The 24300-nt window shown below is 36.8% G+C and overlaps 1 protein-coding gene across 4 annotated transcripts in view; it reads left to right on the plus strand.

Moving 5' to 3' along the window:
- The window catches only part of KTN1 (kinectin 1), a 106247-nt gene extending 84655 nt beyond the window's left edge, over positions 1 to 21592 (plus strand). For 2 of the 4 annotated variants that reach the window (XM_069596681.1, XM_069596683.1), the window contains 10 exons: positions 4408 to 4488; positions 5599 to 5688; positions 5809 to 5901; positions 6971 to 7042; positions 7251 to 7334; positions 7500 to 7583; positions 10555 to 10638; positions 12481 to 12573; positions 13406 to 13526; positions 21110 to 21592. In XM_069596681.1, coding sequence (XP_069452782.1) covers positions 4408 to 4488; positions 5599 to 5688; positions 5809 to 5901; positions 6971 to 7042; positions 7251 to 7334; positions 7500 to 7583; positions 10555 to 10638; positions 12481 to 12573; positions 13406 to 13526; positions 21110 to 21114 — 807 coding nt within the window. In that variant the 3' untranslated portion in view covers positions 21115 to 21592. The remainder of the gene's footprint in view (positions 1 to 4407; positions 4489 to 5598; positions 5689 to 5808; positions 5902 to 6970; positions 7043 to 7250; positions 7335 to 7499; positions 7584 to 10554; positions 10639 to 12480; positions 12574 to 13405; positions 13527 to 21109) is intronic. The other 2 variants (XM_069596682.1, XM_069596684.1) reach the window with 1 other exon arrangement.
- The last annotated feature ends 2708 nt before the right edge of the window (positions 21593 to 24300 follow it).

Below are 24300 nucleotides of genomic sequence, written 5' to 3' on the forward strand. Positions count from 1 at the left end.
TCTTTATCATTATTTAAGGAAGTTGTGAATAAGTAGCATTTGCAGTCTTCACTTGGTTTTAATGGTGTGCTTATCAGTCTTTCTCGTTTTTAACCTAGGGTGTCTTGAGTAGTTAAAATCAGTTAATTTGGTTCCAGATAATTTATATTGTTTCAATTGCTACTTTATTATAATCTATAAAGTTTATATATGACATTATTTGGGTTATAAACATCATAAATGGGAAAGAAATATTTCTTCATAAGTCAATAGTGGTTGAAAGTGAAAGTGTTAGTCACTCAGTTGTGTCCTACTCTCTGCAACCCTATGGAGTGCAGCCCACCAGGCTCTTCTGTCCATGGAATTCTCCAGACAAGGATATTGGAGTGGGTAGACATTTCTGTCTCCAGGGGATCTTCCCAACTCAGGGGTCAAACACTGGTCTCCTGCATTGTAGGCAGATTCTTCACTGTCTGAGCCACCAGGGAAGACTTAGTAGTGGTTAATAAATCAGTAATATTCTTAATGGCTTTATTAAAAATAGAACTTAATTTTAGGTGATTCCTTCTTAATTTTAGGAGCACTTTATTTTTAAAAGTATTTAATACTAAGAACTAGGCTCTTTTTATTTCAAAACTTAAGATTTTGGTCATCTGTTAACTTTTTAAGCAAGAGTCTTGAAGATGATTCGGAATAACTTGTTTTATTTGAGATTGTATGCGTTTTAAATGGGAGATAAAAGTTTGCTTGATTCAGAGAATATAATGAATATTTTACGGCAGAGAAAGAAAGCCAGTGAGTGTTCATGTAGTTTTCTAAAATGATAATATAGGTCTTTTTTTCTTTTAATGGAAAATTATACATACAGTCAAAAGTAGAGAGAATAGCATAATGAGCCTGATGTACCTCGTATCTCACCTTAACAATTACCTATATGACATGCATTGATACAGTTTTATTTTGGAGGAAGTCAAACATCAGAGCATTTCATCAGTGAATATTTCTAAATAATAAGGATTCCTTCAAAAAATACTATTATTATATTTTTAAAAAATTTCTTATATCCTATATCTACAATACTTGGATTTCTTCAGTTGTGATACAGTCTATTTTAATGAAATAATAACAATGTATTGTAGTTTGTTTTAGTCAGGATTCAAATAAAGTCAACATGTGACTTTAAGACATCTAAGATGTCTCTTAGATCCTTTTTATTCCACAGGTCCCCTTTTGTCAGCATACCTTCTCTCCCACTTTTTTTTTTTTTTATGATGTAGTGGTTTCAAGTTCATTTTCCCAGTCTGGATTTAGCTGACTGCATCCCTATAATGTCAGTATGTTCCTCTGTCCTTGTGTATCTCGCAAATGGGTAACAATTGGAGGCCTGATTAGATTCAGACTCAGCACTTCAGGGGTGTGACAGGGTGGAGGTAAGACTATTTCATGAGCAGTGATGTGCACTTCCATTAGGAGGGCCATAAGGCTCAGTGATCAGGTATCTGCCTGCCAGTGCAGGAGATGTGGGTTCGATCCTTGGGTTGGGAAGATTCTCTGGAGAAGGAAGTGGCAACTCACTCTAGTATTCTTGCCTGGAAAATTCTGTTGACAGAGGAGTCTATTGACCATGGGGTCGAAAAAAGTTGATCATGGACATGACTTAGCAGCTAATCAACAACAGTGTTTGCCTGTGCTTCTTTGGCCCTTTGGAGCCTATTTAGTCTACCAAATCTTTTTGACACAGCACTGCTAATCTTTGGTAGCTTCTTTGCTTAGTGGTGTGATAAGATGTTCCTGGATTTATCATATGCATTTCCTGCCCCAAATTTTGAATCAGGATATTTCTCCAAGGAGAGGGTTTTGGGTGCCAGGTGTGATGTAAGTAAACTTAATGACCTGTTCTCTGTGCAGTCTGAGTTTAGCTGCTTGCTCTCTTAGGTTTTATCTATGTATATTCTATGTCTAACTTGCAGAAGAAGCAAAAATGCTTCTGTTTTCATTGTAACTGTTGAGGATATATTCAGGTTTGCTCACTTAATAGATAATTGGTTGAATTGATGAAATACCTTGTTCTGGCAATATGGATAAATTGTCAGTTCCAGTGCTGTTTTTTTTTTTTTTTTAAATTTTCAAAGTTATCAGAAGAAATTTATCCAGTATAAAAAGAGCTAGCCAGAAAAAAGAGAATCTAGTAGATACATTATAAACATTGAGACTGTTTAGGAGGAGTTGTTCTTCCTATATTTCATATTTTTTTTTTACTTTGTAGCCATAAGTCATTTTTATTTCTGTATTCCTATTCTATATCTCATTAATGAAATAATGAAATTGGGAGATTTGTTTGATAGTATTTTATGAGCCAGAAGAGTTCATGCTTTATATTTCTCTTCTTTAAAGAATGTATAAGATCACCAGAATTAAAAAATTCTTTTTAATGTAACAAATTATTTCTTAATAGCTACATTACCCACTTAAAACCACCAAACCTTTTTTACACTATAAATATTTATGAATCACTATAAGACATGGATGATTATATTTGGTGTCTGTTCATCCACTTGTTAAAAGTTGAATACTTTTCCATGTCTATATTTAAGAAATATATTAAGTTTCTGTGTGCTACTTAGAGTCTAGTGTATAAGTTTTTAGAGATATGATGGATAATAGACTATTTACCTTAAGATAAAGCAATAATTAAATTTAATATTGAATTAATATAGTCAGTAGATATAAAAGGGCTTTTATACATGAAGTAATTTTTATAAACTGTTTTCTATTGCTTTTTTGCTAAGAAAATCAACATAGAAGAGATCTAAACTATATGACCAAGATTGAAGGGAAGTTTATATACTTTTAGTGTCTAAACAATTTTTCAACTGAATTTAATTTATATGGAATCTTAGTATTTGAAGCTAAGTAGGATTTTACATCATCAATCAAATTTATGATTGTGCTCAGTCATGTCTGACTCTTTGCGACCCCATAGACTGTAGCCCATCAGGCTCCTCTGTTTATGGAATTTTTCAGGCAAGAATCCTGGAGTGGTTTGCCAGTTCCTCCTCCAGCCCAGGATTTGAACTCACGTCTCCTGCATCTCTTGTATTACAGGAGGATTTGTTACTACTGAGCCACAGGGAAATGTAATTTTTTTTTAAATGAAGAGGCTTTTATGCCTAATATGTACTATGGGATATTGCACTACAGGGTGGTCTCAGCATCCAATTTTCTTTGTTTTTTATTTTTATTTGATGAAATATAGAGAATCCTGATTCAGCCACATAAGTAAAGCTTTTAATTAGAGCAATTAATAGAAATTTCATGTGTGTGTGTTTTTTTAAATCTTGAATTAAACTAAACCAAAGAGCTATCAGTGGGCTTCCCTGATAGCTCAGTTGGTGAAGAATCTGCCTGCAATGCAGGAGACCCCAGTTTGGTTCCTGGGTGGGGAAGATCCGCTGGAGAAGGGATAGGCTACCCACTCCAGTATTAAGGCTTCCCTTGTGGCTCAGCTGGTAAAGAATCTGCTTGCAATACGGGAGACCTGGGTTCGATCCCTGGGTTGGGAAGATCCCCTGGAGAAGGGAAAGGCTACCCACTCCAGTATTCTGGCCTGGAGAATTCCATTGACTGTATAGCGCATGGGGTGGCAAAGAGTCAGACATGACTGAGTGACTTTCACTTTTACTTTCAAAGACCTAAAAGACCTAAGAGGAAATTTGCTTTAACGTATCTACCAAACACTCTTTATCAGAGTTTAAAGTTTAGACAAGAAGCATAAAAAATATAGAATAATTAATTTTAAAATTTGGAATAATGACTAAAACTATAAGAATACCTGTGTTTGCCTCAGCTAACCTTACAGTACAAATATAATTTTTGTTGATTTTAAACACATAAATGTTTGTATATTCTTATTTCTCATGATGTTTAAAATGTTTCATAATATTTATTTTCAAGTATTTTCATAATGCCTGGAACACCTTCATAGAATCTGAAATCTTCTAACTAGTGTATCTCTGTGAAACTATCTTCTAAAAAAAAAAAGTTTGAAAAATTGCTTAATCTAGGCTTTCTCTGTCTTAAAGATTAAATCTATTAGTCCCAGCACTGGTTAGTGGTAGAGGCTAGTTTGAGCCCAAATCTTACCTGTATGGCCTGAATTTATTTGCAAATATCCTTGGACAGGGTAAATAAATTTAGATTTGATTTTGATGGTAATATAGTACACAGGCATATTTTTGGTGTTTATTTTCAAGACCAGGTCATGTACAACTTACTTAACAACTATAATCTTTTTTGAGATTTCCACAGGGATGGTGTTTGTCTATGTAGGTTTCTTTTTATAATCTTCCAATTTGGTTATTTACCTTTCTTTTACTTACTTCATTTAGGTATTTTTTAAAATTAGTTATTTGATTTTTTTCTCCACAGAGTTATAGTGAATGGTTGCATGGATTTGAAAAGAAGGCAAAAGAATGTGTGGCTGGAGCTTCAGGTTCAGAGGAGGTTAAGGTTAGTTCAAGAAGTAAAGTATGTATATTTTAAATAAATGTAGAAAAAAAGAATAAATCAGAATTTGTCTTTTAAGTTTGGGAAAGATAATAACTACATTATGAGTAGAATAGTGATCTTTTCAGAAACTATAAGGTGATTTCATTTTGTGTGCATTTTGGTGCAAATGCTATTGTCTTCCTCAAATTTGATATGTGTACAAAGCTGGTGTTTGTCATTTCTTTAGCTCTATTATCTTAGTCATTTATAAAACTGAATATTTATCTCTGATTTTCTTTTTAGTTTGTGTTCAGGAAGTAAAGATCAGTTAATAGGTAGAACCTGACTGGTTTACTAACATATCCTCAAATACACTATTCAGGAGTGTTCAGAGCCTAGATGCATTTTTATGCTTGACTGCTAAAATTTGGGAGATTCATTTTTTTTTGTATCACAAGTGCCATGAATATAACCCTGTGGCATTGTGACTTTATTTCATATGAGGATCTGCTTTGATTTTACTGTCTCACTAAACAGTCACAAACCTATTTATATAAAATTGTATGATTATATTTCGTATTAAAGGTATTCTAGAAGTTTTATCTTTTGTCCACTCCTCCTGGCTTCTCTGGTGGCTCAGAAAAGTGAAGAATCTGCCTGCAATGTAGGAGATCTGGGTTCAGTCACTAGGTTGGGAAGATCCACTGGAGAAGGGAATGGGAACCCACTCCAGTATTCTTGCCTGGAGAATCCCATGGACAGAGGAGCCTGGCAGGCTGCAGTCCTTAGGGTCACAAAGAGTCGGACACAACTGAGTGACGAAACTTTCTTTCCTGGCATGTGAGATCTTAGTTCCCTGGCCAGGGTTCGAACCTGTGTCCCCTGCATTGGAAGCATGGAGTCTTAACCACTGGACTGCCAGAGAAGTCCCAGACTGGGAGTTTTATTAGGAAAATCAAATGACTTAACAGTGTCATTAAATTTTGCTGCTACTTGAGAAGGTTGAAATGTAGTGATTAATGATAAAACAGAAGCCATTTATCTTAATAAATCAATAAGTACAGAAACAAATTTGAGGCACAAAACTTTCTGGTAAAACTAGAGAATTTTTATTTATATCATTCTTTGCAGGATTTGGAGCACAAGTTGAAAGAAGCTGATGAAATGCACACATTATTACAACTAGAGTGTGAAAAATACAAATCCGTCCTTGCAGAAACAGTAGGAAATGATTTTTAATCTACATCTTAAAATAATTATTAATTTATTACTTAGTGGCTTAAGTAGTTTATTTTTGTAGTAGAACTTGAGTTTTTCAGAACAACTATACTGTGTTCATAGGAAGGAATTTTACAGAAGCTACAGAGAAGTGTGGAGCAAGAAGAGAATAAATGGAAAGTTAAGGTTGATGAATCACAGAAGACTATTAAACAGGTATTTAAAGAAAGCTTAGGGAAAAAAATAAGTAAGAGTTGTATGAACTGTTGAAAAAAAAACAAAATCCAAACAGACTGGCAAATGTGGAGGTTCTGGATCAGCAGCATCAGTATCACATGGGAACTTGTTAGAAATGTTTTTAGGCCTCACCCATAGCTTACTGAGGGTGAAACTCTCTGGGGCCAACACAGAATTTCAAAGAGCATCCCCCGGCAATGATACAGTGTTTTAAAGAGTTTTAAAAACACTGTGTTAAAGAGCTCCTCCCCCACCCCCACCTTCACCGCAATGATACAGAATGTAAAGTGGTGTTGAAGAACCACAGTGCAATAACATAAGGCAAATAATTTGGTGTTCACAATGTTTTAAAACACTAATTTGTGACTCATGATATAGTATTTAAGAAAAAGTAAGTCCTTTTTCTGTTCATGGGACCTGAATGTTGTTAATGTAGTCTTAGTTTTTCTTCTATTTATAGTTTTCCATCTATATCCATCAGGGAAGTGGTTTCAGAATCTTCAAAGATGCCCAAATCTAGTATCTTGAATGCTCATATAAAATGGATAGTAGTACTTGGGTGTGGTAAAGAGTGCCATCTCTTGCTCACTTGTTTTCCTGGGCCAGCCTGTGCAGAATCTAGGATTGTTGATGGTATTCTGTAATAATACATTTGGGGATTGATGAAGCTGATTATCAGTTAATTGTTAAAAAATTAAGCACTTTAGCTGGACCTCATATAATGTCATACAAATGAGGTAGGTTTTGATCACAGTTTAAATCAAGTTATATGTGACACTCTCATTTTTAAGGGCTTTTAAAATTAAGTTATGGCTTTAAATGAGATACATTAAAAAAAAAAAAAACAACCTATGGGGACATGGTTTTTGAGGGAGTAGCCTACTGTTTTCTCCCTTTGCCCGGCAAAGAAATAAAGTCACTCTTTCTCCTCCAAAAAAACAAAAAACACCTCTGAAGTATCTAATTGATTAAAATTCTACAAGATAGAAAAGCCTTTGTATCATTCATTGGTGGTTTGACTTGGTCCTATAATTATTTCACATTTCAGATGCAGTTGTCATTCACATCTTTGGAGCAAGAGCTAGATCAGTTAAGAAGAGAAAATAAAGATACTGAAAATGTATGTTATCTCATTGATTGATTTGTAACCTATGGCTTCATTTTTAGCATTAAGGGTTCTGTTACAGGCTGTGTTTTATCTAATGATGTGGTTGTTGTACCTTTATTGAGATGGTATAGTTTTGGATTCAGTAAGTGTTGTAACTTTTCATTGTAGGGAAGTATCTTAAATACGTTTCTTAACTTTTCCTTCTTTGTTGCATTGCTAGCTGAGAAGAGAACGAGAGCATTTGGAAATGGAACTAGAGAAAGCAGAAATGGAACGATCTACCTATGTTACAGAAGTCAGAGAGGTACTTACAATAGAATTTTTTCAACCTTGCTTCTCAGGTGAAGTTAAATTTATAACAGAATGATAAACTATCTCAGTGTAAGTTGTTTGTGGCAGAGCTTCCAAGTAGCAAACAAACATGGGATATCATAAGGAGATCAATCTTAAACTCTAAACTTCATTGCAGCTGAAAGATCTGTTGACTGAATTGCAGAAAAAACTTGATGATTCATATTCTGAAGCAGTAAGACAGAATGAAGAGCTAAATTTGGTAAGAAGCTTGTTCTCCACTGTGTATCAAGTAGGCTCTGAAAACACTTCTGTTGACATGTGGAGAAGCCATCCAAACCTTTCTCCTTGCTAACACCCTTAGCTTGGCATTTTTAAAGTTTAAGATAATCTTCATATTCTGATGATTCAAGATGGTCTGTCTTTTCTTGATTCCTAAGATGATCCTTCTTTTCTTAGCTCCTAACAATGGCATGTATGGCTTGCAACTCTTTTTCAAAAAAGTTTTCTGTGTTTTATAAAACCAAATTTCTTCAACAGCATTATTTTCAGTGAATAAAGATGTTAAACAAACAGTGTAAAGACTGGCTGCGTTGTAAAGTTTCTCAGAGTTACCATAGTTAACTGGGCCTCTTATATTCTAACGTGGAAGGAGATTATTGAAGGTGGAAGATACATACTCTTCTTTCAAGGGCAGTGATCCAAATCTAGCTTCTTATTTTAACTGGCATTTCTATTCATTATATAGCTTCTTATTTTAACTGGCATTACTATACATTATATATAAGGCAAAGCTTATGGAATTCTTTACCATCATCATATCATTCAGAGCATAATAATTTTAAAACTACAGTCTCAGAGTTAGCTAAATGTTGTATAAAGACATAGAGTATACTATACTCCCATTCTTAAATTTTCTGGAAATTTACACTGATTGACAGGCTTATTTGTTACATAAACATGACTATCTTATTGTATGTTTCAAACAATAGTCATTATGTCTGTGACTTTTAAAAATTAAAAATGTTACTAGATTTTTAAAAAGTACCTGAATGAACTCTAGTACAATCGCAATAAGCTGATTATCTCCTTACTATAAGTTGGTGCTGCCAAATTTGGAATTTTCTTTTTAGTATTGCTGTATACCAAAGAAAACTTCTTAACTCATTCATGTTAAGCGGTGTTACAGCAGTGATCCATGGGAATCAATTTTCAGAGTAGGGCTGTCAGTGAAATGTACACATCAAGTCCCCACCGTGACCCCCTGTCCATACACACACCCCTTTCTAGTTTTAAAATAAAATTTACCTTCATTTTACCTGAATTGAATCATTTCCACTGCAATGTAAGATTAATTTTAGGTACACTTGCTATATATTGAGCAGATTGGTACTGTGGTATGCTACAGCTTTATCCTATAATGTGGTTTTAAAAAATCCATTTCTAACTACAGTTGTTGGAGATTTTATGTTTAACTTTGGTGCTTGGTGGCTGACTCCAATAGTAGCTTCAAACCCAAGGATTATGTTGAGTCTCCATTTAGCCTGGTGCTTTCTTTGTATATTTTGACCCTTCTGTCAAAAGGTCATTTTGAACGGTATTAGAATTTTTTTTTTGCCTTGAGTTTGCAGTCTTCATTTTAATCTTTCTGTTTGTTTTTTGCTCAGGGTAACTTCCACATTTTAAGATATATTAAAGTAATTTTGTTTTTGCTTATATATTGTATGATCCTGGGCCAAAGGCATAACCTCTCTGATGTATGAAATCAGAGTTAAATAAAGGAGTGAAACTGAAGCATTTTGAATAGAGTTTGCAAAATCAATTTGCAAATGGCATGTCGTGCATGCACTGATTCTTTCTACATGTTTGAAATGCCAGTGTCTTATATTTTCCCCTATGGGGTTTCCAGAACTGTTTGGAATGCTTTGCTTATGGGTAAGAGGCATAATCAATTAATTTGATGAGTTTAATTTAAAAAGTTATTTTTTGTCAGTCCATTTCCTTCATTCATAATTATTCAGAATAGTTACTGAGAGAAGAGGCAGTATGTATTGATGCTGGAGTTTAATACAGCTTTATAACTTTCAACAAGTTGGTTGAGATGTATATGTTAAGATGTTTCTTGTTGGTATAGTTAAGTCATTGTGGTCTTGCACTCATCTCTCTAGTGACATCTTAAAGGATGAACAACATTTAAATTTTTGAAGATTTCATTTTACTGTATTTTTGAAGGTTTCATTTTCTGTTCAGTGTTTTTAAAACTATTACATAATTCTTAACTATATAGGTTAAGAAAACCTTTAAACGATTAGTAAACTTTATTGCCTTTTAATTTGAAATAAATGTGAATGAAAATGCTTTATGAATAGTGAATAATACTTAAAATAGCTGTGACAAACCTAGACAGTGTATTAAAAACCAAAGACATCACTTTTCTAACAAAGGTCCAGATAGTCAGAGCTATGGTTTTTCCAGTAGTCATATATAGATGTGAGAATTGGACCATAAAGAAGGCTGAGCGCGCTAAGAATTGATGCTTTTGAATTGTGGTGTTGGAGAAGACTCTTGAGAGTCCCTTGGACTGCAGGGAGAGCAAACCAGTCAATTCTAAAGGAAATCAGTCCTGAATATTCATTGGAAGGAGTGATGTTGAAGCCGAAGCTCCAGTACTTTGGCCATTTGATGTGAAGAGCCGACTTATTGGAAAAGACCCTGGTGCTGGGAAAGATGGAGGGCAGAAGGATAAGGGGCCGACAGAGAATGAAATGGTTGGATGGCATCATTCACTCAATGGACATGAGTTTGAGCAAGCTGTTGCTCAAACAGCTTGATTCACTTTCTCCCAGAGCTAGTGAAGGGGATAGTGAAGGACAGGAGAGCCTGGTGTGCTGCAGTCCATGGGGTCCCAAAGACTTGGACACGACTTAAGTGACTGAATAACAGTACTTAAAATAGTAATACTCTACTGTAATTTTATGGTTTTGCTTTTATATTTGCAGTTTTCTAAACTCTAGTTTGTTTCTGTAGCTTTTCTTAAGTTTAGCTTTACAGATTGGAATCTCCACTGCTTACAGCTTTTCTATACATCTGGTGCAGCATATTGGCTAATCCACTGTGCATAATAACTGTTAGTGATCCCATTCTTTCTCATTCGTTCTTCAGTCCTAGGGATCTCAGCATAATCAAAGAAGGATGTGAATTAAATTAATTGTGGTGTTCCTTTATTTTTACAGTTAAAGAAACAGTTAAATGAAACACATGCAAAACTTAGAACTGAACAAAGTGAAAGGCAGAAAGTAGCTGGTGACTTGCATAAGGTGAGACCCTGCTTGTCCTGGAGATGCCGTATCATTATAATGTGTTGTACTGTGAGTCTTAAGCTGACATACTGCTAACTTTGATTTATTCTTTTGCATCATCCCATTAATTTGTTCTTAAATTTAAGCTGTTTGCTACATAGTTACATATTTGGAACTAGACTTTTTGGCTTGTTTTTCCATTTTTCTTAATTCACTTCTTTTCATCATATTTATATAATTAATTACTTTGTATACAGATTACATTTTGAATTCAATTGATATTACTCTTAAAAAATTTGGTTACATTTATATGTTTTTTATTGGGATTTGCTTATATAGTCATTTACAAAGTATATTTCTTTGGATCTTCATGCTTCCCTGGTGGTTCAAATGGTAAAGAATCCGCTTGTAATGCGGGAGACCTGTGTTTGAATCCTGGGTTGGGAAGATCCCCTGGAGAAGGGAATGGCTACCTACTCCAGTATTCTTGCCTGGAGAATTCTATGGGCAGAGGAGCCTAGCAGACTACAGTCCATGGGGTCGCAAGGAGTCGGACATGACTGAGCGACTTTCACCTCATCTCATCTCACCTCATGTATCTAAAAGAAGTGTAGACCTCTGCTGTTTCAGAAATTTATTCCTTTATTTCTTTGTAAAAGTATGTTTCTCTTAATCTCATGTAGATGGGTGATCTTTAGGATTACGTTTTTTATTCTTTGCATTAGTTTGACAAGTTATTTGTAATGCTGTTGAGATTTTTAATAGTGTAATTTGTATATGCTTTTATCAGAGCTGCTTTCGAGCTATGATTGTGTTTATAGGAGATATAGTCAGCAAAACAAATATGTCACTTTCTGAAAGATTGAAGGGAAAATTTCTGTTGGTTCTATATGATTATAGCTTATAATTATTATGCAAAAGTCTAGGACTCTAGAGTTGGTTCATGTTTCTTTGATGTTGTGGCCAGTAGAGAAAATGTGAACTTAAAAAATTTTTGAGCTCTGACTTAGATGTATATAATACATTGTCAAGACTGAGCAATCTAATTTACTTTGATACTTGATTTTAGTGTTCGACATTGGACAAACTAATAAAACATGCAGCTTTAGCCTAACAATTTATTTTCTCAGAAGGTGCTTTAAAGATATTAAACAGGTGCTCAAAGATATGGATATGCCATGTTGTTTGGCATAAAATGGCAACAATAGTTGATAGTGAACTGCCCCATATCTATATAATAGAAATATTGTGTAACTCGTGATTGGAAATGCATGTAAATATTTATTGACATGTAAAAAGATAACAAAATTTTTCATGAAGTAATGTGTATGTTAAAAGCCCACTTACAGAACATTTTGTACCAATCTTCCATTAGGACGTATACGTGCTGATGAGGGATTCACACCAGGAATCAATAAACTCAAAAGTTTTAGGATTTACTGCCCACCTATAGTTTCTTTCACATGCTCTTTGTCTAACATGACTCTAAAAATGTAAAAACCATTCTTAGCTTGTAAACTGTACAAAGACAGAGTTTGGCTAGATTTGGCCAGCCTCTGATCTAGACTAATATCACTAATATGATCTTGATCTAACCTAGATACCACTGAGGTTATTTCTGCTTTTAATTTCTTTATACATCTTCTTCATTGTTTGTGAGCATGTGTTTTTATAATCTGGTAGGGGAGACAGCTATTTGATTTTGGAGAAAAAACTTGAACAGGTTGACTTTTATGTTGTATTGTGAGAAGAGCTTTAGTTTTATACAAAATATCTAAGGAAATCACTCATTTTTTCATATATATATATAGTTATCTATCACTTGTAGTATTGATAGGCTCTATATTGCTTTCCTTACAGGCTCAACAGTCACTAGATCTTATCCAGTCAAAAATAGTAAAAGCTGCTGGAGACACTACTGTTATTGAGAATAGTGATGTTTCCCAAGAAACGGTATGCATTTTCTTTAGCTCCAGATCTCTGGGCTAGTTACTTTATAAATTATGTGAAGAATGAAAAATGTACAAGATCCATCTCTGACTGAAAAAATGCCTTTGTAATGTGCTTCCATCAATTTTGCTGCATTCTTAACTCAAGGTCATCTTTTCTTTGGGGTATCTGATCTGAAAGTCTGTTTTTATTAATGTTTGTTTTCACTGTAAAGCTTGGTGAGATATTACGTTAATGTTTAGGTTTGAGTTGGGAGGTATTACGGTATACTACTGAAGACGGTAGACTCTGCGTCTTGCACTTGAATCCTGATTCTGTTGACTTAGGGGGAACTCTTTAGCCTCTCTGGGCTTTAGTTGCTCCATAAAAGGTAATGATAATAGTACGTATTTTGTAGGATTGTTGAAGGGAATAAATGAGTTACTATATAAAACACTCAGAATAGTGGGTAACCTAACAGTGCCTCAAATTTTGTAAGAGCTCAATATATGTTTGTTATTTTTCTGTTGTGAGTGTATTCTCCTTTGGCTCTTTGTACATTTTTTTTATGAAAGCAGAAAAAGGTTTTTGTCTGATATTCATAGATTCTTTATTTTTCCCGTTGTAGCCTAGTGACAACATTTATATAACATTAAGCTTTCTTAGGTGCAGACTAACCTGCACTGCTAGGTAGCAAATACTATTGCTCTATGTGGTTTTTATTGTCAATTTTCATGTCATCTTTCAGATTTTTTTATATCTGTGTGTAAAACAACAAAAAAAAATTTTCTGTTTTTGGTTGCAAATGCCTTTTCCTTATGCTTAGGGTTTTTCATCTCTTTAATCTTTTTCTTAGGAGTCTTCTGAGAAGGAGACAATGTCTGTAAGTCTAAATCAGACTGTAACACAGTTACAACAGTTGCTTCAGGCAGTAAACCAACAGCTCACAAAGGAGAAAGAACACTATCAGGTATTAGGTAAGAATAACCGAAGAATTGCTGTCTGTCCGTGGATAATTGACATAGTGTGTGTGAATGTATAATACAGTGTGTATTTACCATAAATATAGAAACTCTTGTTACCATAGTGGAGATTTTCGCTTTGTATCTCTCTCAAAACCTCCAAATGACAACTTTAGCTTTCTTGGAGTTTTGTTTCCATCTTGTGCATACTTTGATCTTGTAGTTTAGAGAAGAAAATACATACCTTTTTAAAAAAAATGCATACCTTTTTTTTTAAGTATATATGTTTCATGATTATAGCATTATACTTGTATACATTGCAAGGTCATAACCACCACAAGACTAGTTACCATCTGTCACCGTACAGTTGACCTCATTTTTCACTTTTGCCCACCCTCCAACTCGCTTCCCTTCTGGTAGCCACTAAGCTGTTCTGTTTTGTGAGTTTTTGTTGTGTCTTATTTTGTCTGTTTTTTTTTTTGTTTGTTTTCTTTAGATTCTATATACTAGTGAAATCATGTTATTTGTCTTTCTCTAACTTAGTTTATTTAGCATAATACTTCCAAGTTCTAACCATGTTGTTTCAAATGGCAGTATTTCCTTCTTTTTTTATGGCTGAGTAGTAATTCATTGTGTGTGTGTGTGTGTGTGTGTGTGTGTGTGTGTGTGTGTGTGTTTACCTTCTCTATCCATTCATTCATTAGTGGACACTTAGGTTGTTTCTATAATCTTGGCTATTGTGAATAATGCTGCAATGAACAGAGCCGTGTATATACCCTTTTGAATTAATATTTTCATATAGAAATACTTTTCTTCTTTGACCTTTCACATAAGATGCTGAACTGAAAAATTGTCATCACAATTTACATTGGAAGCTGGGTTTTATTTAAGGTTGCTTATCGGTAATCAAAGAAATACATTTTTTAATTCTTGAAGTGAGAGTCTTAGCTGAAGATAAATAAACCATCATTAGCCAGACTATGTTATGAAATTTTTTGCCCATATGACCTGAGAATGCGTGTTGATGAATTCATTGTTGGTTCCTGGGTTTTACCTGTTTTAAGAATGACTTAAGTCACAATGCCTTTGGTAATTAAGATGTTCTGGTATGCACTGAATACTTTAGGTATTCTTCTTTTGAAGCTGTTTGTTCTATAATAAGCATGCTGTCCTGGAGATCAGTGGAGTGGCCTGTGCAATGCCACGGGGCAACTTACACTGAATTCTCCCTTTCAGCACTCAAACTCTTAGCTTATGCAAAGTCCTCAGGATAGGTTAGTGAAAGTCGCTCAGTCATGTCCAAATCTTTGTGATCCCATGAACTATATAATCCATGGAATTCTGCAAGCCAGAATACCATTTTGTAACTGTTCCTTTCTCCAGGGAATCTTCCCAACCCAGGGATCAAACCCAGGTCTTCTGCATTGCAGGCGGATTCTTTACCAACTGAGCCCCCAGGGAAGCCCCAGGATAGGTTGGGTGCCCTGAAAAAGTTGGGAGGGACCTCCGTCTTGATTCCAGGGGCATTCTATCTCACTTGTAGATTGATTGTCCTCTTGCCTGCCTTAGTACATACTCTTCTTTAAACTGCTATTTCAGGTCAGTTACCGCTAAGGAGACTTTGCACGTAAACTCAATTCATTCTTCTAACTTGTCAACAACAAGAATTATATCTCAGTCTTTTATCCTTGGTAAGCTGACTTCTCAGTTGCGTAGAGTTAAACTTCTACCGCTTTACCACCCTCCCCTAACTGAGAAAATAACCTTGCTTCCTATGTCCCAGGGCAGCTTTCCTTCCCACATCTTCAGTCCTGTTTTCTTCTCCACGTACTGCTTCTGTTTAGTCTTGAAAACATGCTCAAATATCTTATTTTAACTTTATGCCTCAGGATACCATCCTAGGTTTTTTTTTTTTAAATTTCACTGCTTAAAAATGTTTAAAAGAAGTAACTATCCTCACAGTATCTACTTCTTTACTTGCTACTCTCTGCTCTGGAGAAAGGCTTCTTTTTCTGCTGTTCCAGGAACTGGATGAAATGACCTGTCATTCTATGTCATTGCCTAATTGCTGGAGCTGATACAGGATTTTCTTTTGCATACAAGATACTGCAAATAGTTATGAATTCTAAATATGGTGAGGTCAGTCCATAGAAGGGTTTCATTTCTGAGAACCTGCAAAATTATAAGCTGTCCTGTTACCCTTTTCCTTTAAGCCTTGTCAATAATATCTCACTAGCATCTCAAAAGTATTCTCTAGTTATTATCTTCTTTGTTTTTTTCTCAGACATGTGGTCTGAACCATTTTGGCTTGCCTGCCTGTTTCCATTTTGGTCTTAATCATACAAAATTTGATCCTTACACTGATCATCAATAATAACACTTTTATTTTTCTGATTTTTTTCTTTCTGGTTTATAAAATTACAGTGTGGAATTTGTTAAAAGAAATACATATACCCTGGCAACACAACTGAAACTGAACTGTTGTTTAGCAGGAAGCTTATCTAAGTGATAACTCAGCATTCTTTTGTCAGCTGGTGAACATAAGTCCACTTTTGGCAAGTGAAAGGGTGGTTGAGTGATCAGTAGTGTATCATGCAGGTTAGATGGATTATATGAATTTAGAGGTCCACTAGCACTTGAGAACTCTCCTTGCATAGGTTCTATCCAGCATTGACAATGATTACCCCTCTGTAGGGATCCCTTGGTTCCCACAGCTCTTCTTTATGCCTTTTAAATGTTTGTGTTAGCCCTAGTTTTTTAACTTCAGCCATCATTTTTGCTCAATGTATACTCCCTCTTGTTAACTCTTTTAAAACTATCAATACTACCGGATGATTAAATTAGAAATACAAATTTCTTAATCATCAGAATTTATAGGTTAATGTCTGATGTCAAGAATCTTCTCTTTTTTCCCCCCTATTTTATTTAGGTATAGTTTATTACTTTTTTAAACATTGCGGTACAGTTAATTTACAATCTTGTTTTAATTTATGGTATACAGCACGTGCGCGCGCGCACACACACACACACATTTTAATATCTTTTCCATTAAATTCAGTTCAGTCACTCAGTCGTGTCCAACTCTTTAAGACCCCATGAACCATAGCATGCCAGGCCTCCCTGTCCATCACCAACTCCCAGAGTCTACCCAAACCCATGTCCACTGAGTTGGTGATGCCATCCAACCATCTCATCCTCTGTCGTCCCCTTCTCCTCCTGCCCCCAATCTTTCCCAGCATCAGGGTCTTTTCCAGTGAGTCAACTCTTTGCATCAGGTGGCCAAAGTATTGGAGTTTCAGCTTCAACATCAGTCCTTCCAGTGAAACCCAGGACTGATCTCCTTTAGGATGGACTGGTTGGATCTTCTTGCAGTCCAAGGTGCTCTTAAGAGTCTTCTCCAACACCACAGTTGGAGAAAAAGCATAAATTCTTCCGCGCTCAGCTTTCTTTATGGTCCAACTCTCACATCCATAATGACTACTGGAAAAACCATAGCCTTGACTAGACGGACCTTTGTTGGCAAAGTAATGTCTCTGCATTGTCATATGCTATCTAGGTTGGTCATAACTTTCCTTCCAAGGAGTAAACGTCTTTTAATTTCATGGCTGCAGTCATCATCTGCAGTGATTTTGGAGCCCAAAGAAATAAAGTCAGCCACTGTTCCCACTGTTTCCCCATCTATTTGCCATGAAGTTCTTGCCTGGGAAATGGACAGAGGAGCCTGGTGGGCTATAGTCTGTTGCGTTGCAGAGTCGGACATAACTTAGCAACTAAACAACAGCAATAACATGTTGACTCTTTAGTTTTTTGAAGAACCTCCGTACTGTTTTCCGTATCAGCTGAACCAATTTACATTCCCACCAGGAATCTTACTTCTTCTTAGTATGTATTTCAAGTACATATGAATTGTTTAAGGTAGTGCTGTACATTTTCTGTATGGGAAAAGCTGTTTTTAAAAGGCAAAAATGAGAGAAATAATATATAGTAATTTAGTTTTCTAAATCCTAATACACAGAACTTAGCATTTCTGTGAATTGTAGGGGTAGGTATATTTATCTTGTATCCTTAATTTGGAAAACATTAACCTTTCTTTTCTCTTGGAGATCTGCCTACTCATCTCCTACTCTTCTCTCCCCGCCCCACCACCTCTCCAAAAAGAAGGCTACCATTCCCCCATGCCTTTTAAAAAGATATGTATATTTATTTAATTACTGTGTTGGGTCTCAGTTGCAGACCTCTGACTTCTGTCTAATTGCGGACATGGGCTTAGCTGCTCTGCAGCATGTGGGATCTTAGTTCCCAGACCAGGGATTGAACCTGTGTCCCCTGAAGTAGAAGGCGAATTCTATAAGGGTATCAGTCCCATTCATGAGTGGAGTCTCCTAAAGGCCCCATTTCCAAATACCATTACCATGGGGGTTAGATTCTTAGCATAGGAATTTTGAGGGAGAGGGAGACAAATATTGAGACCAAAACACCCAGGATCCCTTACCTGGAACCTGTTTGTGGAATTGTGGAAGAAGGATGATGGTTTTAAGAGCTAACACTTTGTAAGTGTTCCTCTGAGAATGAACATGCTTCTAACGTGTGGTCATTCATTTAAATATTCACAGCAACCCAGTGCAGTAGATAGGTTCAGTTCAGTTCAATTCAGTCGCTCAGTTGTGTCCAACTCTTTGCGACCCTGTGAACCGCAGCACGCCAGGCCTCCCTGTCCATCACCAACTCCCGGAGTTCACTCAGACTCACATCCATCGAGTCGGTGATGCCATCTAACCATCTCATCCTCCGTCGTCCCCTTCTCCTCCTGCCCCTAATCCCTCCCAGCATCAGAGTCTTTTCCAATGAGTCAACTCTTTGCATGAGGTGGCCAAAATACTGTAGTTTCAGCTTTAGTATCATTCCTTCCAAAGAACACCCAGGTAGGGATTGTTAATAATAATCCCTTATTATATTATAATTCCCATTTTACAAGAGAGCCAAACAGGTTCTGTAAATTGCCCAAAGTTACATAGCTAGAACTAGTTGAGCTAGGATTTAAATCAAGGTGGTCTGAGCCGAGGCCCTGTGCTCTTAATCAGTACTTTTCTCTTCCCTACTTCAAGCACTGTGTATTCTGATCCTTGTTGTCATTGCTTTCTTTTCTCCTCATTCTATCTAACCCTCTCTTGCCAGCCTCTTTTAGTTTCTTCCTTCAGTCCTGGCTTTTTCCTGAGGTTGAAACTTAGTTTGTCACTAGTGAATCGGAGAGACTTTTAAGGTATCCAGGAAAAAGGTGAAATTTTGTTTATGTGTTTGTTATATATGTGCCCTCCTTACTCCCTTTAACAAATAGATTTATAAATGATAAAATTGTCTTTTGTTTCTGAAAGAAAAAAGTTCTTTTTTGGTATATTGAAGTATGAGAGTTAATGTTTCAGATAAAGACTTAGCTTCCATTTCTGTACTTTACACGTGATTGTCATGTGGATCTTCATTTTCTGTAATGTGTTTACACAGCATTTCTTAGTTTAATGTATACCAGTGGCCTACGTAGACTTTCTGATCGGCTGTTAATCTTGCTTCAATTATAGTATGTGATAGCCAGTGATTACTTTTAACTTTCTGATTGCTTCTTTTCACCTCAACTTTTTGAAAAATTTCATGCATAGTGAAAAGTTGAAAGAATATATAACACTCAGTCACCCTTCAACTGCTTCATCTTTTTATTTTTGTATACATATTTTGTTGCTGTTAAACCATTAGAAAGTAACTTTCAGATAACATGATCTTTTATCCCTAAGCACTTAAGTATGCATGTCAAGAACAAAGATATTCTCTTATAAATCTGCAGTATCACTGTCCATCCAAAATCACAAAAACAGCAATTCTTTATCACCCCTTTTTTAAGCGCATATTCAGGTGTCTCTACTTATACCTGAAATATCTTTTTAGTTCAGTTCAGTCGCTCAGTCGTGTCTGACTCTTTGCAACCCCATCAATCGCAGCACGCCAGGCCTCCCTGTCCATTACCAACTCCCGGAGTTCACTCAGACTCACGTCCATCGAGTCCGTGATGCCATCCAGCCATCTCATCCTCTCTCGTCTGCTTCTCCTCCTGCCCCCAATCCCTCCCAGCACCAGAGTCTTTTCCAATGAGTCAACTCTTCGCATGAGGTGGCCAAAGTACTGGAGTTTCAGCTTTAGCATCATTCCTTCCTAAGAAATCCCAGGGCTGATCTCCTTCAGAATGGACTAGTTGGATCTCCTTGCAGTCCAAGGGCCTCTCAAGAGTCTTCTCCAACACCACAGTTCAAAAGCATCAATTCTTCAGCACTCAGCCTTCTTCACAGTCCAACTCTCACATCCATACATGACCACAGGAAAAACCATAGCCTTGACTAGATGGACCTTAGTCGGCAAAGTAATGTCTCTGCTTTTGAATATGCCATCTAGGTTGGTCATAACTTTTCTTCCAAGGAGTAAGTGTCTTTTAATTTCATGGCTGCAATCGCCATCTGCAGTGATTTTGGATCCCCCCAAAATAAAGTCTGACACTGTTTCCACTGTTTCCCCATCTATTTCCCATGAAGTGATGGGACCAGATGCCATGATGTTCGTTTTCTGAATGTTGAGCTTTAAGCCAACTTTTTCACTCTCCACTTTCACTTTCATCAAGAAGCTTTTTAGTTCTTCTTCACTTTCTGGAATAAGGGTGGTGTCATCTGCATATCTGAGGTTATTGATATTTCTCCCGTCATCTTGATTCCAGCTTGTGCTTCTTCCAGCCCAGTGTTTTTCATGATCTTTTTAGTTACTTTTTTCCAAACCAGGATCCAGTCAAACTTCTCATGTTGCACCTTTTAGTTTTTTTAATGCCTTTGAAGTTTAATTTCTTTGGTCATTTTATCTGACTTGGAAAGCTTCAAAAGGCCTTAGAAAAATCTCTAAAACTTAAATTATTTATTCGTGGGTGGAGAGTTCTAAATTTCAGTCTCTTTTCAGTGCTGTTAATTCATCTTATTAGCTTTATAGTCTCTTGAGTGGAGCAGTAATACAAATGGATTCCCAATGTCGTGTACTTCAGTGTTTTCTAAATAGAGTTCAAAATCCCTACGTTATTCTCAGTTTGGTCTGAGGTTTTGGCTCACATAGGGATTTCTTTGGAAGGAATGATGCTAAAGCTGAAACTCCCGTACTTTGGCCACCTCATGCGAAGAGTTGACTCATTGGAAAAGACTCTGATGCTGGGAGGGATTGGGGGCAGAAGAAGGGGACGACCGAGGATGAGATGGCTGGATGGCATCACTCTGAGTGAACTCCGGGATTTGGTGATGGACAGGGAGGCCTGGCGTGCTGCGATTCATGGGGTCACAAAGAGTCGGACACGACTGAGCGACTGAACTGAACTGATTTTAAGATCCATCTGAAAACTTCTTCTGAATCCTGAGATTTTTCTCTTATTTTTGATTACCATTAGTATTGATTGTTCTGATTTTAGTTGAAAGGGCCATGCTAGATCAAATGGAATATATACCTTTGGTGTTTGACAGATGTCTTCTGATTATCTTTTGTTTCTTTGTTTTAAAATGAATTTGTTTCTTTCTGATCTTTTGCAGAGTGAAGTAATTGGGAAGCTGTTCATTCAAGGATAACAGAAGGCATTGTATTATATTTTGCCAAATTAAAGCCTTATTTATGTTTTCACCCTTTCTACTTTGTCAGAAACACTGAACAGAGTTTTGTCTTTTCTAATCCTTGTTAGACTACTGATTTAAAGAGAGAAAAAAGCCAACTCTGTAGACACCTTCAGAGTTTAGTTTTATAATAAAAACTGTTTGAATAATTAGACCTTTACATTCCTGAAGATAAAATAAACATGTAATCTTTTACCTTATTTTGCTCAATAAAATTGTTCAGAAGATCAAAAGTGGTAAAGACAATGTAAAATTTAACATTTTAATACTGATGTTGTACACTGTTTTACTTAACATTTTGGGGAGTAACTGCCTCTGACTTCAACTCAAGAAAACACTTTTTGTTGCTAATGTAATCGGTTTTTGTAATGGCGTCAGCAAATAAAGGGATGCTTATTATTCAAATGTGTTCTGATTTTCATTGAGCTTTAACACATTTCATTAGCACTTCAGAGCAACATAATTTAGAGCACAGTCATTAATCGCAACTTCAGGCAAGGTAGGTTTGTTGCGTGTGTGCCTTCTCAGCTGGAGCTCTGGGTCTTCTCTGTGGTTTTATGCCATGTAAACTGTGTCCTGAAGTTCTGTGGCTTATAGAAAGGATGGTGGCAAGTGTATAAGCTTTCAAGTTATCCACCCTCACTTTAGGTAGAAGAGCTCTACTCTATTTTTATTACTATTGTTATTTTAAGTAATAATTAACTTTTTAGTTTCCTTCTTATCAGGTACTGTTACGCAGACTACACATGTTACCGTTTTTGTTTTGGACTAGTTGATACTATGTTTTATCTTTTGTTTTCCTTTTTAATAATTAGGTGAACTCATGTACACCCGTGGCTGATTCATGTCAATGTATGGCAAAACCAATACAGTATTGTAAAGCAAAATAAAGTAAAAAAAAATAATAATTAGGTGAAAACACTGAGCGTTTAGATGCTAACTAAGCACTGGCAAATGACTTATGCCATTGAGTATTAAAGAAGCTGCTAAAAAAAAAAAAAGAAGCTGCTGACCATATGGTGACCTCCTTGCTGGTTCAGCTGTGCTTCTAGCATGGAGCCTTTCCATTTTGTTTTCTTTCTGGTGAAGCTCTCTTCTCTTGGATATCAGTCTTTGCTTGTTCCTTCACCATCATGAAATCTGCTTAAATGTCACATTTTTCATCAGATCTTCACCATCTAGTATGCCCCCCTACCATATCCCACTGCCTGTTTTGGTCTATAACATTAGTGGTCTTCCAGTATATACTGGGTCATTCCCTATACCCCTCTCTATCAAAAAGTAAGCTCCAGGAGTGCCAGAATAATCTCTCTTGTTCTTTGCTTTATCCCAAGCCCTGGGGAAGTGCCTGTTTTAACTGTGCTCAAATATTTCAATGAATGAATGGGTGAAATTAATTTTTATTGTTTATTTGGCCATGCTGCACAGCTTATGTGATTTTAGTTCCCTGATCAGGGATCAGACCATGCAGTGAAAGCACCAAGTCCTGGGGATCACTAGGGAAGTGCCCAAATTCATATTTATACCTTGAGGATGATCTAAAGTGCTGCCTTCACCACATAGCACATGCGCCAGATAGTATTTTTAACGTATGTGGAGGTAAACTGAAAAGACTGCTCATGGCCTTTGGGCTACCCCAGGCCTTTCTGGGCTGCTTTCAGCAAACTAATGGGAAATTGGGCTGAAAGCCAGCCAGATACTGTCTCATCATTATGTTTTTTCCTTTTGCGATTGCCTTTGCTTCCCCGGTGACTCAGTGGTAAAGAATCTGCCCACAATGTGGGAGCTGCAGGAGATGTGTGTTCCATCCCTGGGTTGGGAAGATCCCCTGGAGGAGGGCATGGCAACCCACTCCAGTATTATTTCCTGGGAAATCCCATGGACAGAGAAGCCTGGCGGGCTATAGTTTATAGGGTAGCAAAAGAGTTGGAAGCGATTTAGCTTGGCATAGCATGGTGTAAAGTATTCATATCTCTGCCATCTGAAAAAACAAATCCAGCATTCCATGTTATAACTTCTTGATATTTTTGTCCTTTCAGAGCTTATTTTCTCAGAACTGCGCAATGTGTTACGTATGTTGATTTGGGGAAAAAAAAATTGCAAGAGATTTTGAGGACTTGGTGTAATCTCTTATTAATTTCTGTCCCCTCCCTCAACATCCCATATTCGTCTTTTTGCCTCTGAGGCGGCAAGCAGTTTGCAGTTAGGTGCAGTTGTGATTGCTGGTGGTTATTAAAGTATTGTGTTGAAAGTTTGGTTCCTGTTACTGACATCAGTTTGTCCTACTTCCGTACTCCAGAATCACATAGGAAAATCTTATCACACACCCTTTGAATTCTTCAGATATGCCAAGACAGCTCCATGTTCTCTGAAGTCCATTTCCCTCTAGGTTAAATATCCTCAGTTCCTTAGTTGTCCTGAATGATGGAAGGCTAAACAAACCTTCTTGTCTTACCCATTCCCAGCTGTTCATCCTTCCCCGGTGTGCTGTACGCCAATCGCTGGGAAAGGGCAAGAGCATCGAAGCAGGGCATCCATGTCCTCAGACTCTAGTGGCTCCTTCTGTCACTGTTGCAGCCAGTTGAGGCAGAGAGCCCTGAGAAAATTTGTCAGAAGGGCAATGACTGCTGGGAGGGGGGAATGACAGTGTAGTTGACAGCAGGCATCTTGATCCTTAAAAAGAATGGAGAGTTGTGGAAGGGAGTGACGGGATACCTGAGAAGCAGGCTATACCCTTCAGTTTGGTGTAGCAAAGCTAGTATATTCCCGGGAGGTCAATCACATTGTGTAAATCGTCCAGGCTTGTGTCCACCCCAGCTGCAAGGAGGCAGCAGCTGTATTTGCCCATGGAGGGTTTGAGCCAGGACCAAGTTTTTCTCACATCGTGCGTCCCCGGGGCGAACTACACATGGGCCCCTGCCACTTGGGGCATCCGCTGTAGACTGCAGGTACAGGAGGAGCAGTGACCATCGGAGGAGGGCTGCATTTGCACCCTCAGGTGAGGAAAGAGATGTGTGTCCCTTGACGGCATTCATCATCTGGGTCCCCAGAGAAAGGAGAGCAAACAGGAGTTAAAGAACAGATTCCTTGTTGCTGCCAGTAAGGCCAGTGAC

The sequence above is a fragment of the Ovis canadensis genome, chromosome 7, assembly GCF_042477335.2.
Source record: "Ovis canadensis isolate MfBH-ARS-UI-01 breed Bighorn chromosome 7, ARS-UI_OviCan_v2, whole genome shotgun sequence".
NCBI classification, from domain to species: Eukaryota; Metazoa; Chordata; class Mammalia; order Artiodactyla; family Bovidae; genus Ovis; species Ovis canadensis.